This window comes from Lepeophtheirus salmonis, chromosome 3, assembly GCF_016086655.4.
Source record: "Lepeophtheirus salmonis chromosome 3, UVic_Lsal_1.4, whole genome shotgun sequence".
In the NCBI taxonomy this organism is placed as follows: domain Eukaryota; kingdom Metazoa; phylum Arthropoda; class Copepoda; order Siphonostomatoida; family Caligidae; genus Lepeophtheirus; species Lepeophtheirus salmonis.
Window position 1 is genome coordinate 619,904 of NC_052133.2, and position 14,628 is coordinate 634,531.

Genomic DNA, 14,628 nt, shown 5'->3' on the forward strand with positions numbered 1-14,628 from the left:
AGAGGAAGGTAACTCCGAATACTTGAATAGGGTTCTCAAAACAACTGTCGTGTTCAATAGTCAGAATTTGTAATTTAGTTTCTATTAAACTAAATTAAATACTTGTACCAACAGTTCTAGAATACTTTGTCCACTTAAATATTCCCAATATGTTTAAAATTTGTTAAAAATTATTATATAACAATAAGGATAATACAAATCCGAAAATATAATTGAGCGTTCATCATAAAAGTGCAAGAGATAGTTCATTGATGCATATATCTGAGTGTGTAAAAATGGTACTAAATGTGGGGTTTTATATCAATTCTGAGAGCTGATAGTAATATCTACAAGATATGATCATAGTGAAAAAAATATTTAATCACATGGCGATCAGAAGCTTCAACAAATTGGGGAAAAAAACATTTGGTAGGTGGTTTAAAATTATGTTTTTGACCACATTTAGAAATTCCAAAGTTCACAACTACAGGGTGTCCACGAGAAATTGGAACTATCTTCAAATTCAACCTGCTTGATAAAAATGGAATTTGGAGTGTATTGGTTAATAGGAAAAAGTTAGACCTGATATTAAACAATAAACTTATTTAACATGTCCTCCCTCAGCAGCCACCATCTTCTCCATCCTGCCCCTAAAGGATTTGCATGCCCTGATGACTTCCGCGGAATCGACAGCATTCCACTCCCTTGTAATGGATCCCTTCAGGGCCGCAATGCTCTTGTGGCTGACCTTGCACACCTCTTCCCCTACCAGTAGTAATCACACGGATTGAGGTCGTGTGAATTGGAGGGCCAGGTGTTGCTATCTCAGAAAGTGATGTCGTGGGAGTTGAAGAGGTTAGTGGTCCTATGGCGATGTGTGCGGGTGCTGAGTCTTGTTGGAATATGAACTCTCTCCCAGCGGCCGTATTCTTCATCCAGGGGATGAAGAACTCCTCCATGACTTCGCAGTACCTTATCGCTTTAACCCTTTCCTTGGGATTGAAGAAGAAAGGAGGCATCCCCTCACTGGTGCTGCAGATGACACCCAGGGTCATCAAGGAGGCCGGGAACTTTGTGGTGAAGACTGCAGGGACCTCTTCTCTCTCCTTGGCAAGCCACCTGTCATTCTGGACGTTGTAGCTTCTGTCGACAGTCCAGTTCTTTTCGTCGGAGAAGAAGATGATTCTTCCTCCATGGCTCTTCAGGTCATTGAGGAGACGCTTACCGTTGGTTTACTCACTCCACGATTCTTGGCCAACCTGGACAAGGAAGCCCCCGGCGAAGCCTTGATGGACTTCCGGAGACCTTCAAGGAAGCGGGGAGTGCAGATTTGGCAACTTCTCATGTTGTGGGCCTTGCAGCAGACCTTCCCCTCAACCTCCCAGGCATTGAATACCCGGTACACCGTGGTCTTGGGGTAGTTAAGAAGCTTGTAGATAGCAGAGTGTTTGTGTCCCGCGCGAGCCAATTCGAGGATGGCGTCTTTCCTTGCTTGTTCCATGAGGACTATTGTTTGTTGTCAAAACAATTGTGGTGGAAGTTATAGTGTAGTGTTCACGCAACCTTTTATATTAGTATGATTTAACCCCAAATTATGGATCTGGATGAAGTTTAAAGTAGTTCCAATTTATCGTGGACACCCTGTATGGTTCCTTGCCTTGAATATTGTATTCTCTACAGATTCTGAAAGCCAGATTTCACAGCTTTTGAGTTTGGAGTGTCATTTTGATGTTATATTTATTTGCAAAACTATGCTGCTCCAGCTCACTGTGGCAAGAAACATACATTGAAAATACTATATTTCAATGTTTATCAAATTTTGGAGAAATAATAATTATAATTATTCATTAAATGTAGAATAATTTTCCTTATCGAGGGCGTCCGCAGAATTATATTAAAATTAATTGTACTCCTCCATCGCCAGAGTCTAGGCGTAGATTTGAAACCCCAACCATCCTTAGAGTTATAAACTTAGGAGAATCAATATTATTGTTTGATTCTGGATCATTTTTTATCAATTATTTACGGAGACGTAGTTGTCATGGATACAGTAATTCCATGTGTATATGCACTTCTTTCAAACAAAAGTCGTGAGACATACAGTAGATTTTAGGATGGATTAATTAGGAACACAAATTAATGTTACATTTAATCCCATCAGTGTACTAGCTGATTTTGAACTAAATACTATATCTTCTACTAAGAACGTTTTCCCTTTATTAAAAGTTTTAGATTGTTTTTTTTTTCATTTGGGTCAGTCATTGTGGAGGTAAGTTCAAAAGTCAGGGATATGACAAATTTATATTGAAAACGAGGATATACTAACTAAAATAAAGAGTTTTATTACAGAACCTTTCCTAACTCCTGATACAATTATAAATACTTTTGACATCCTCACAGAAACATTTCTTTCATTGCCGATTATTTTGTAAATAATTAAATTGGCCTTGAAGAACAAGAAGAGAGCCAAGATGTCGAACAGCTTTGTGGAATATTAATAAAAGAGGGGAAGAAGGTTTACCTTGAACAAATGACTCTTTAAAGTCTTCGCATATGGCTTTCCAGTCTTTCATTCAGACCCAGAACCCTTCACTTTGGAAGCTTCTCCAAACCATCATTAAGGAAAATGGCTTATAGGAAGTTGTCTTCCAACAATTTTTATCAGAATCCGTTCCTTTGCCCCCCAAAAAGATAAATGATGCACTAAATAATTTAATTCAAAATATAAATATTATGCCTATTCTTAATTTTTTGGTGGATGCACGATTAATTTAGAAATAAATGCATAATTTGAAAATTGAATCTGTTTCAACTTATTTTAATATATAATACCACAAAAGTAGTAGAAGGTAAATATCCTGAGTCGTCTCCTACAAAGGGGGGAAGGGTCTACGTGGAAGCAAGAAGTAAATGGAAGGATGAAGGACTCAACGAATAAAATTTGTATTATTATTGGCCAGATTCCTCTACATACTAAAAAGGTCAAGATGGATTGGTAAAATTATTATAAATATAAATTGTAAGTAATACTAATATGCTACGATATACAAATATCTAAGTAAAAATACATCACACCTGACCTATCAGCTGTTACTGATTAATATTAGAGTTTTAACCATTTTTTTTTTTTGTCGCACACATGTAACATACTAACCTAACTCTTAGTTGATATAATATTCAACAAGAATGTGTCAAACTGAAACAACCTTGTTGGTAAGTGTGAGTAGATATTCGTATGATATTGATGTTGCATCACCACGCAAGTGAAATAGTTAATTAGTCAATAAAAAAACATTCTAGGGTTAAAGAATTTTTTTATATCTAATTTGGAATAAGTGTGACTATTTATTTTATTCTATTAAACCAATCAACATACTTGTCAATTAAGGAAAATCATCATGTCGCACAATAATTTAATTAACGTTCACGAATAATCAAGATTTGTCAAAAAGTTACTAAATTATTTAAAAAAATTCTACAAAGATAATTCCATCTAGGTCTTTCCCAGGTTTCCGCTCTATATTCCATATGAGAATAATCCATTGGTTTATACATTTAACATTAATAATATGGAGAATCTATGTTTCATATTGTCCTTTAAGAATTTAAACATTCAATGAAGCTAGTAGAGTGATGAAAGAATACCCAAAAATATCCGTCCGAACTCCCGATCAGCCTTCTCCTTAAAAGAAAAAAAGTACAATTAATATGGTTTGGGATCAAGTTAAAACTGGTTCATGAATTAAAGTTTTACTGTCATAACATTAGACAACAAAAATGATAGGAGAATGTTCATCCTTTTTTAAAGATCCTACCCCAAGAGGACCCATAGATCGAAGTGTTCGAATGCCATCCCACTCAATATGTTTTGTAAATTCATCCCTCCAAATAAGCTCACGGAGTTGAGTCGAAATACTCCTTCCAGACTTCTCTAATTTGATTTTGAACACCATTCTAGCGGGGGTTAAGTGATGACGTAATTTATTTCATTATATTTACTATATGAAAATGTCACTGAAATGAAGCTTGCGGAAATGAATACTTGCTCAAATGAATGTTACTAAGATGATCCTCGCTGAAATAAATGTTGCTCAAATAAATGCACGCCGTATATGTGTCTCTAATCATTATGGGCACGGGCCAGTCGATATTTTTATTAATTTAATAATATTTACATTAATTTTTTAAATCCAAAGTATTCCAATGTAAAACTCAAAACTCACTCGCGTGTTTAAAAATTGTTATCCTTTATCAATGTTTTGATGTATGACTATCAAAGAGTTTACATAGTTTTAATTGCATTTATTAAAACGTTAAGCATGAACATATAAAACGGATTTGGCATGGACAACTCTTGGACCGGGGTATATTATAGCATGTTAGAAGGGTTCCTTGGTGCTTAGAAACGCGGTAGCGGTAGAATATTACTTCCCCGGTGCCCAGCACTTCAACTGTGCAACCTGTGGGCCGAGGTTCATTTTGGGATATTAGAAGCAGAGTTGGGCAAGTTAATGCAACCTAACTTAACCTTATATAAGTTCAGTTAATTAACTTTTAACTTAACTAGTTAATTATTTAAACAGTGTTATTTTAACTTCAACTTAACAAGTTATTTTTTTATTGTTCAAAATTAACTTTTAACTTAACTTGTTAATTTTTTGAACTGCATTATCTTAATTTGAACTTAACTTGAATAAGTTAATTAGTCAGAGTTAAATTTATTTTGTTATTCTAAGTTGAAATACTAAAAAAATGTCTTGAAGTAACCGCTAGTTCTCCGATGATTTAGTTAAACACCTTTTCGACACTATCTGTTTTATTAAACTTTTCAATTGGGTAATACCACATCAAATCGATAAAAAGGCTATTTTTTCAGTGTCGTAGAATATGTCGTTTTATATTATCTCCGATATTTTTATAATTTTACATATAGTTTAAAATTAGATAGAAACTCAAAAATCTCAAATTTTAGCTGTCTTTGATTTCCATGTTAGTAGTAACTTGAATTTTTATTTTTTTCTTGATCGTTCAATTGGAAGTAGAGGAAATTTCAGCCAGAGAGACAGACAGAATAATTTTTATTATAAAACCTTGATAAATCTCTCAATGGAATAACTAAAATAGTTATTTTTATTCTTAGCTTGTTAAAAAAAAAAACTCGAAATTAACTTTAACTTAACTAGTTAATTTTCATAGAAATCGAAATTAACTTTAATTCAACTAGTTATACAAAAATTAAATAATCATTAACTTTAACTTAAATAGTTAAAAGGATAAGTTAACTTTCCCATCACTGTTTAGAAGGGTACATTGATGCTCGGGAAAGTGGCGACGGATAAATTCAACTTGCCTCGGATCCCAGCACTTCGACTGTCCAACCTGTGCGACAGCGTATATTATAGCATGTTAGAAGGGTTCTTTGGTGTTTAGAAACGTGGCGGGGTTGAGTTTAAACTGCCTTGCAGTCCTTTGGACCGGTCCTTAACTGTTGGTCGTTGGAATTGGTCATAAAAGTATCAATGGTTTATCAAGACAAATAATATATATGAAATATGAATTAAGACTATTGCACATATCTTGCAAAAAATATTTTTTTTTTTCATTATAATACAAACATATTATATTGTTAATTAATCATATAATTTATTCGATTATAAACAGAATAATTAAAAATAGGAAAACACCCCCATTGATGATGTTACGAGGGATCTATTTAACCTACTTTAAGGACCAACAAATCGGATTGGACTGGATTGGATGGGCCGAACTGGACTGAACCATGGTCCTCGGTCCTAAGTAAGGACCAACACAGCACTATTAATATAAATTTTTTATTTTTTTTTGTAGTTAACGTGAAGAAATATGTTTTCCTTCCATTTTATGAGACTGTAATCCCTGGGAAATATTTCAAATTTCTGATAAACACGTCTCAAATAACAGCAAACATATGACAAATATCTACAATCCTACTTGGTTTAGTTCTTTAATTTTGAAGAGAAATTAAGTTCAAAATTATACAAATATATATAGGTATTGATTGATACAAAATTCACCAAAATATTTCCGTATTAGAGTTTTCATTTTCTGGGAAATTATGTTTGAGCAGGATCCCGATAAAAATTAAATTAAATTATGGTACCTCGGGAAATATTGGGATCTTGTTAGTAAATACTAAATACTGAGAAAAAAGTTTATTGGTTTTAAAGTAGTTCTACCTAGGCCCGTGACTAAAGGGGCGTATGAGCATGAATAAAATCGTATTGTCAGTAAGATAACGTTTTTGTTAAAAAAAAAGGATGTATGTTGTCATAAATTTAAATGTTTTTTTTGTCATAATTTGAAATTCACATTATTCATTGTTGACATTTTTTTTTAAATTTGTGTTTGGTAATAAGGTCATTTGTTAAATTTGTATTTTCTTAAAAAAAGCTTATTTATTAAATTTGTATTTAAAAAAAAAAAAAGGTAATTTATTAAATTTGTATTTTCTTCAAAAGGTAATTCTACAAAAAAATATTTCAAAATTGGGCCCACTTCCCTCCTCCATAGAAAAATTCTAGTAAGGTTTCTGATCTTACCCCTATATTATCAATTCTCGTTTCATAATTAAGTAGTTTGCTATTTATATTTCTGACTTAATAATGAAAAAAAAAAAAGTTACTAACGAAATTTGCTTTATTGCTTTTCATAATATTCTCCATGAAGATCAATATACTTTTGCATACGTTTGAACCAGTTTTCGAAGTATTTTTTACATTCAAATTGAGAATTTTTTATTCTACGCTGTATTTGTGGCTCTCGGCTGTCTTCGGTTGACCAGTTTACCTCTAAAAGACATCAGTTCCCTCAGAGACACCGCCAGCTCCTACCTATGTGGAGATTACGTTAAAAGATAAATTTTTTTTTTTTTATTTTTTTTTAATTTTTTTTTTCGGTTTTGGACCCCCTCCAGCCCAGAAGCTAATCTCCTGGAATACATCTTTTGGGTGCATGTCCAGAAAAAGGCCTGCAGTGTCTGTCATCTAAATATTGAGGCCCTCAGTGCTACTGTCAGTCAGCACTGGGATGCCATGTCAGAGAACTACATCCATAGCGGGTACCAGGTCTTTCGCCACCACCTGTAAACCATCATTGCTGCTAAGGGCGGCTACATTAATGATTAAGAGAGCTCAGATACACATCTATTTATATCCTTAATTTTGTTAAAATTCTATGGTTAAATAATGAATTATATCTTACTGAAGTTAAAAATTTCATGGTGTTCAATTTTTAATCTACTACTAGGTATAATTCTTGATAGTAGAACACTCAAATAAAACGTCATGACAGCTAATCTTTTCTACGTCTACTTCCAAATATTCTTGAAATTGTCAGAGTTCCCTTGATCATTTTTGAGTTATTTTTTTTTTTTTTAACATTCAGTTAATTGTACTGTTCTGGCAACAGAGAAACAGCCAAATATGTATAATAGCTAGATTTGGGGAATGTTTAGGATACTTAAACTCTCATAATTTTAATAAAAATAACAGGGGAGTCGACAAGGGTTGAGCTGGAGGGGTTTTAGCCCTCCCCCCCCCAAAAAAAAAAAATATATTTAAATATATAATCCTGCGAATCCCCCTGAATAAATAATAATATATTCTCTCAGGGGTATCCGCAGGGTGAGTGCTGGAGGGGCTGTAGCCTCCCCTCAAATTAAGGATTTTTTTTTTGTTATTACTAGACAATGTAATACTCGATTTTTTTTGAGAAAAATTTAGTATTTCAAAAAATTGAAATTAATTTTGTGTTTCAAACCCCCCACAAAAAAAAAAAAAAAAAAAATATATATATATATATATAATCCTACAGACGCCCCTGAATCTGTCATGACGTTAAAGGAAAAACTCAAATCCCACTCCCTAAATAGTATGGACATATAGGCTGGAAATACTCCGATGTCGATCTTCAATTCTACTCCGAGTTCAATAAGGACTTACATATATAACTCAGCAACAAACGCTTAATGTTGCTCTTCGTCTTTCAACAACACACGCTCCAGTTATTTGGGGTAATATGCGACGCTTTTTGAAAATTGTCTATATTTTTTAATCAAATAGTCAGAAATTTCACAGCAATTATTCATTAAAACAAAAAAATATTTGAAGTTAGATGCCTTTTTTGAAAATTTCTTATTGGCCCATATCACCCCATAATCAAGGTAATATGGGCCACTTAAATTGTATTAGTACAAATGAAACTAATTATTATTTTGTTTTTACAGTATTATATAATTGATAAAATGACATGGGCAAGTGTTTACTAGGCTTTATACAGGCTACGCCTCCTACTTTGAAAAGTTTGACAAATCCATACCAGAGTTCAAAATTGTGCACGCTCTGGATCCAAAAAATGTATCATCATCGAAACTAATGCCTATTTGCTGTTTTGCCAATGTTTACTATTTTATCTTTGTTTACACAACAAAGTTATAGAACACTTATAGAATTCAATTAAAAAACTTAGAGACATATTTGAAAAAATGTAAAAATAATAACTATATCCCTTTTCCACATGGGTAGTTTAATCATCTTGATTGTCATATGTCAAATGATGATGCCATTTAATGTCACATGTCAAAACATAGTAATTCTTGAATGAAGAGAAATGTGTAAATTATAGTTAATGATCACATTTAGGGAGTCCGCATGAGGTAGGCTGGAGAAACTGTAGCCCTCTCCCAAATTAAAGAGTTTTTTTTTCTTTTTACTAAATTTTTTTGGGTCAGAATGGAAATAATATACGAGAAAACAGGGGTAATTTTTTTTTTCCAAAAATTTAATATTTGAATTTTTATTCCAAAAAATTATACTTCTTATGAGTAGCTGTGGATTTTTAATTTTTTTTTCCCAAAAATTAAATTTTTTGTGAATAACTATGGATCGTTGAAATTTTTGTGAAAAGTTGTGGATTTTTGAAATTTTTGTGAATAGATGCGGATTTTTGAAATTTTTTTTCAAAAAATTTAAAATAGGCTTGTCTTTTTCTAACAAAAAAAAGAACAACAAAAAGATAAAACAAAATATTCTTTAAAAAAAAACGTCATTCGATAGATATTACCAATTTCATTAAGAAAGGGCAAACTGTTTTGATTTTATTTACTAAAAAAATCAGTTCATATTAGAGTCAGAAAAAATGAGAGTCACACTGAAAATATATTACCTCAGTCGGAAAATTTGAAAAAAAAATATACAACACCCCCCCTTCAAAAAGTAATCCTATCATAGGTCCTGTCAGAGAGGGAGGGATTTTGGCTGTTGCAGAACATCTGAGAGATCCGACCTCAAATGACAACTCCGTCCATACTTTTAATCCAATTATTCGGCCAAGGTTCCACTATGATTAAATGAATTTGTATACTACCAATAAATACAAAATACCTGAATATTTTTTAATCTACCGATGATTTACACAGATCCTTTTTTTACAATACCCTTTAGAAAGAATAAGACACAAGCAAACTAAAAAATATATATTATCCGCCAGGGGTTGTGACTCATTGTCGCTTGGGGTATGTATTAATTAAGGGCCCTAGTATAGATTAAGATCATGTCAACTCTTGTGTGAAGCCGTTATTTTGTTTATCTATTTTATTTTTTAATAATATTTCATCTTTACGAATTGCAATATTGCAGTATTTGTAAATTGTAAGATAGTTATTATGATAATTTATATTTATATCGTTAACCTGTTTAAAAAAATGGAACTTGCTAAGAATACTTTTCATAGCGCCTTCCATGGGATGAATGATAATCATTAATCACACTCTCAATCTTAGGTTCAAAAATGGTCTTATCAATTTACAATAAAATATTTTAATGGCTGTTGTCGTCATCCTCATCACTTTGAAATTGTATGCATAGTATGGAAATCACTATTATTTTACTCATCTAAAAACTGTTTCCGAAGAAAAAAGGCTATTTTCTTGTTGCTTAACCTTGTAATAGTAACATTGACTAATAGATGGATTAGTCAATGTTGGATTTAAATCCAACATTGTAATTTAAGGACTAATAGCGAAAAGGACTTCATACGTTTCTTATTGCTTGAAAAGAGTAGATTCTTGAAATTAACTTCTTGGGTTGTCTAACTCATCTTTGGAAGAAACACTGAGTCAAGAATACTTTTAATTTTATTATCACTTAATAAAATCACTTTCATAAAGTCTCAAATAATAATGAGTAATAAAATTAAAGAACTCTTGTCAACAGGTGACTCAACTTCGTCTAAAGTCTTTCTCTAGCTAGTAGCTAGTATTTTTTGGCCGGATAATCATAATTATTATTCAGGGAGGTGTATTATTTTTCCGCTACTCATTGGTGATGTGTTTACAATCGAATATAAGTAAACAACGCACATGTCCTATTATATGTCATCAATACAAAGATCTATAAATATGATAGCCTTACTCCAAAAAGGAACAGAGATAAGACAAATCTCTATACTGACATTCATCAAGGAATTTCTCTATCAAAAACTTATATATTCTAATATGGGGTGAAGCGTATGAATTATAAAACATGTAAAATAACCCATGGACAGCATATCGAGGAAATAATTGATTTTGCAAACTATTATTAGCTTTATTAGATTAACAGGAAGCTGTCAATAATGCTAATTTTTGTTGGAGCTAGTCCAAAAATGTTAGAGATACAATGTCAAAGAAAAAAGGTGATCACTGGCTCCAGTCGATACATACAAGGGTTGTCTGAAAAGTTTCTGAACTCAGCGTGAAGATGGTAGAACTCGTAAATTAGAACTAGTCACATCTATCTAGCATCTCTTGACAGTTGCTCACCAAAATTTCAGCCATTTTGGACGTGGGGTTGCTATGCAACAGTCGTTTGAGTTAGTTGTTGTGTGTCATTTTTGAAATTTGACTAAATTGGGTATCGAACTGTGATTAAATATTTGTTTAGGAAAGTGCAACCCTTAAATGGATTCAAACAATAGCAAACATCTAAAGGGTTGTTGTGTAAAATTTGACGCATTTAAGTCAATCGAAATCGAAGTAATTGAGCCAAAATCAAAAATTGTATCTTGAAAAATTATTTTACAGAAAAAAAAGCCGATTTGATAGGGTTACAGAGATGGGAGAATGCTGAGAGGAGAAGTGTGTAGAGTTACAAGGAGACTATGTTGAGAAATAAAAGTTAAGAAAATGTTTTATATATGGATTAAGTCGGTAACTTTTCAGACCCCCCCTCGTATTTTGTTGGCATCATAAAGACCATGATTCATCAACAAAAGAAATTATAATTTCCTTTTGTGAAAGGAGTAAATATTTTCAAAGCATCTGTCCCAAATTATGGTCCTAAGATTCATAGCCAGCATTGGTAAAGCGATGTCTACTTATATCTTGGCATAAAAAGTGATATCTAACAGTACTTGTAGATCCTCTCACTGATATTTGGCTATGGATCTAGGCTAATTATCTTTCTGGAATATCATATTTATGACAACAAAATGATGTTCTCTTTCATTTCCAATGAATGGGCATCTAAAATTATTGAGACTTACTGTAAATAACGCCCTTGCTTAGAATTAGTTGTCAAAACAAATGGAAGCCATAATGACAATTAACTTTATTTATAATATGTTGAACGTAATTTTCTAATTATATATATATGTTATTTTCTAAATTATCGTCAATTAAAAATCGTTTTTTTATGTTTACGCGTTACACCCTGTATTTTTTTAATTACTTAACGAACAAAAAATTTGAAGTGTAACATCTCTATGCAATCCATATATGTCACATTTTTAATTGTAACAATTTTATTATATTTATACACATCTTTCATTTTATTTTGTACACAAAGTTTGAAATATTATTATAATATATTTATACACATATTATTAGACCCGTCTTATAAAAAAAAATCCTTGTAATCCAATTGAATTTATGTAACAGGGCAATCCTAAAGATGATAATTGATCATCCACGTCATTCCCAGCTCTAAAGGAAACATATTTTTGAAACTCATCCTCATCGGACAAGACATGTTAGAAGAACATTCATACTGAGCGCGCCTTTGAAAATTACTACTCAAATATTTATGTTCTTGTATTATGGTGATATAATGACTATAGGGAGGATATATCAAAAATAGATACAATAGTGATGAGTGAAAATAATAGCGTTGACTTTCAAGATTTGATAGATCTGGTCAGCGGTAGTTCAAACAAATGGCTAGCTCTCTTTCTATCCTTAGCCCTTTGGAGCTGCTTTCTACCCGCAATGTATCACATCTCCATACTATTTGTTGGAGCAACCCCAAATTACTACTGCTTAACGTCTTATGGAACTCTAGAATTGAATGCTTGCTTTGAGAATAAAACAGATCTTCCTTGTCAAACTTGGAGCTATGATGATTCTCAATATACTTCCACTGTTGTGACAGAATGGAATCTTGTGTGTGATCAACTGTACTATCTTCCTCTTTTGCAGGTAATAAAAGAGGGTGACGAGGTCGTAGGCGCTCAAGAGACTCTAATCCCAGAGGAAAGAGGCGGCAGACATATAAACGGGGAAAAAATATCATTCTCAATTCTTATACTTAAAGGTTTAAAACAAAATAGCAAAATACAAATATACAGGTGACAAATTTTACTTTTGCATATCTTCTGCCCCCCCCCCCCTCTGCAAGGTTAATAGAATTACATTTGTATTTCTATTAACCTTGTGCCCCCCTTTATATTTTCTTCTTCTTCCATGGTTTGAAATTATCTTGCGCGCGCCATGTTTATCTTTTCACTCGCATCAAGGTTTTTGTAGAGAAAGTGTTATTATATTCTCTTTGCACACTGCAAAATAGTTTTGTTTTTTTAACTTAATTGACATGCATGTTTTTTCATTTAATTATTATTTTAACCGTTTTGTCACTTTAGTAGACACTTTTTTCTAAAATTTGGAAATTACATTATTAAAAAAATTATATTTTCTTAATAATGTTTGTTTTTTTTGTTGTCTTGCTTTGTTGAAAATAAACTTTCTTCTTACTCTCGTGAATGAATAAAGTCTGTATGGGAAAGCCGACTACGACTCTGTGCATAAAATATTTATCAGTATGTTTAAAATACAGTTTATTCGATTTGATCATTTTTAGGGGCTCTACTTTCTTGGTATCATAATCGCTTGCCTTATAGCTGGTCCTCTTGCAGACATTTGGGGTCGACGAAAAACAGCATTGTGCCTGACGATAATTCAGATTCTGGCTGCTTATTCCTCGATCTTCAGCTCAAACTATTGGATTTTTTTAATTCTTAGAATGATTTTAGGAGGTTCCTCTCACACAACATGGGTCGTAATTTTGATCATATCTATGGAAATCATTCCATCTAATAAAAGAGCTATAATAGGCTCTCTTTTTCAGATGTTTTGGAAGTTGGGTTTCATAAACCTAGCTCTCTTGGCATATCTTATTCGAGATCATTTCTATCTCCAATTGGCAATGTCCCTTTTTAATCTTATATTTATTTCATATATTTGGATCCTCCCAGAATCACCCCGATGGCTCCTTTCAAGAGGAAAAGTGGAAGAAGCAAAAAAATATCTCCGATGGATTGCAATTTGGAATAAACCTCCAGGTTATAGTGATGAACTTCTAGATGAAAAAATTCAAATGTTTTTAAAGAATGAAGTTAAGCACGAACAATTTGAGGAAGATCCCTCCTCCTTCACACACATTGTTCAATTCATTTTGACAAATACTAAAGTTAGAGTTAAGTACATATTGGGCAAATCTATTTTACGAAGGCGATTGGGACTTATCGTATATCCGTGGATGGTCACGGGCATGTCATATTACGGGATATTTCTTTCAGTAAAACTATTAAATGCTAGCAAATATATTATCATCGTTGTTGCGAGTGTTGTTGATATTTTTATTCAGTTTTTCGCCATCTACTTCTTTGATAAGGTAAAACAAATCAAATTGGTTTAATTTAGATTTAAATATGTTTATATCTTATATTATTCAGTTTGGAAGGATTCCTACTCTTATGTTTACATTTAGTATTTGTGGCATCTCAGGAATACTAATATTTTTCACCCAGGCGAGCGATACAATTATACGTTCAACACTTACTATTGTGGGTAAAACTCTTTCATCAGTAAGCTTTCAAGGACTCGGGCTTCTAGGACCAGAATTATTTCCAACTCCAATTCGAAGTGAAGTATTCAGTATCATGGATTCCTTCTCCAAATTCGGAGCTGCTATTGCACCTTTTGCTGTTGATCTAATGTCAATTATTGATTACTCACTACCGAATGTTTTCTTCGGGATCATGATTTTACTTGGCGGGATTTGTTTTCTTTTTCTACCTGAGACTAAAGGCATTGATGTTCCAGAGACGGTCGAAGAACTTAAACTTGCCTCAGATCGTACCGTTATGAACAAGCTTATAAAATGTTATAGAAAGGAAAATTCATAATTTTGTAAAAACTATTCGTTTGATTTTATTAAAGATTTGAATTTTGAGTCCGTTTAAATTTACTAACTGTCATTGTAATCTATTTATGCATGTATTCTGTTATATATTCTTCATTACAGGCTCAATTAGATAACAACTTTATTGAAACTGACATAAAATTAATTTTTGCTATTA

The 14,628-nt window shown here is 32.5% G+C and overlaps 1 protein-coding gene across 1 annotated transcript; it reads left to right on the forward strand.

The window, feature by feature from the left end:
* The first annotated feature begins 12,039 nt into the window (after nucleotides 1-12,039).
* LOC121114513 (organic cation transporter protein) lies at nucleotides 12,040-14,628 on the forward strand. The gene is made up of 3 exons (XM_040708504.2): nucleotides 12,040-12,469; nucleotides 13,128-13,940; nucleotides 14,002-14,628. The coding sequence occupies exons 1-3, from the start codon at nucleotides 12,143-12,145 to the stop codon at nucleotides 14,452-14,454; spliced, it is 1,593 nt and encodes a 530-aa protein (XP_040564438.1). The 5' UTR covers nucleotides 12,040-12,142; the 3' UTR covers nucleotides 14,455-14,628.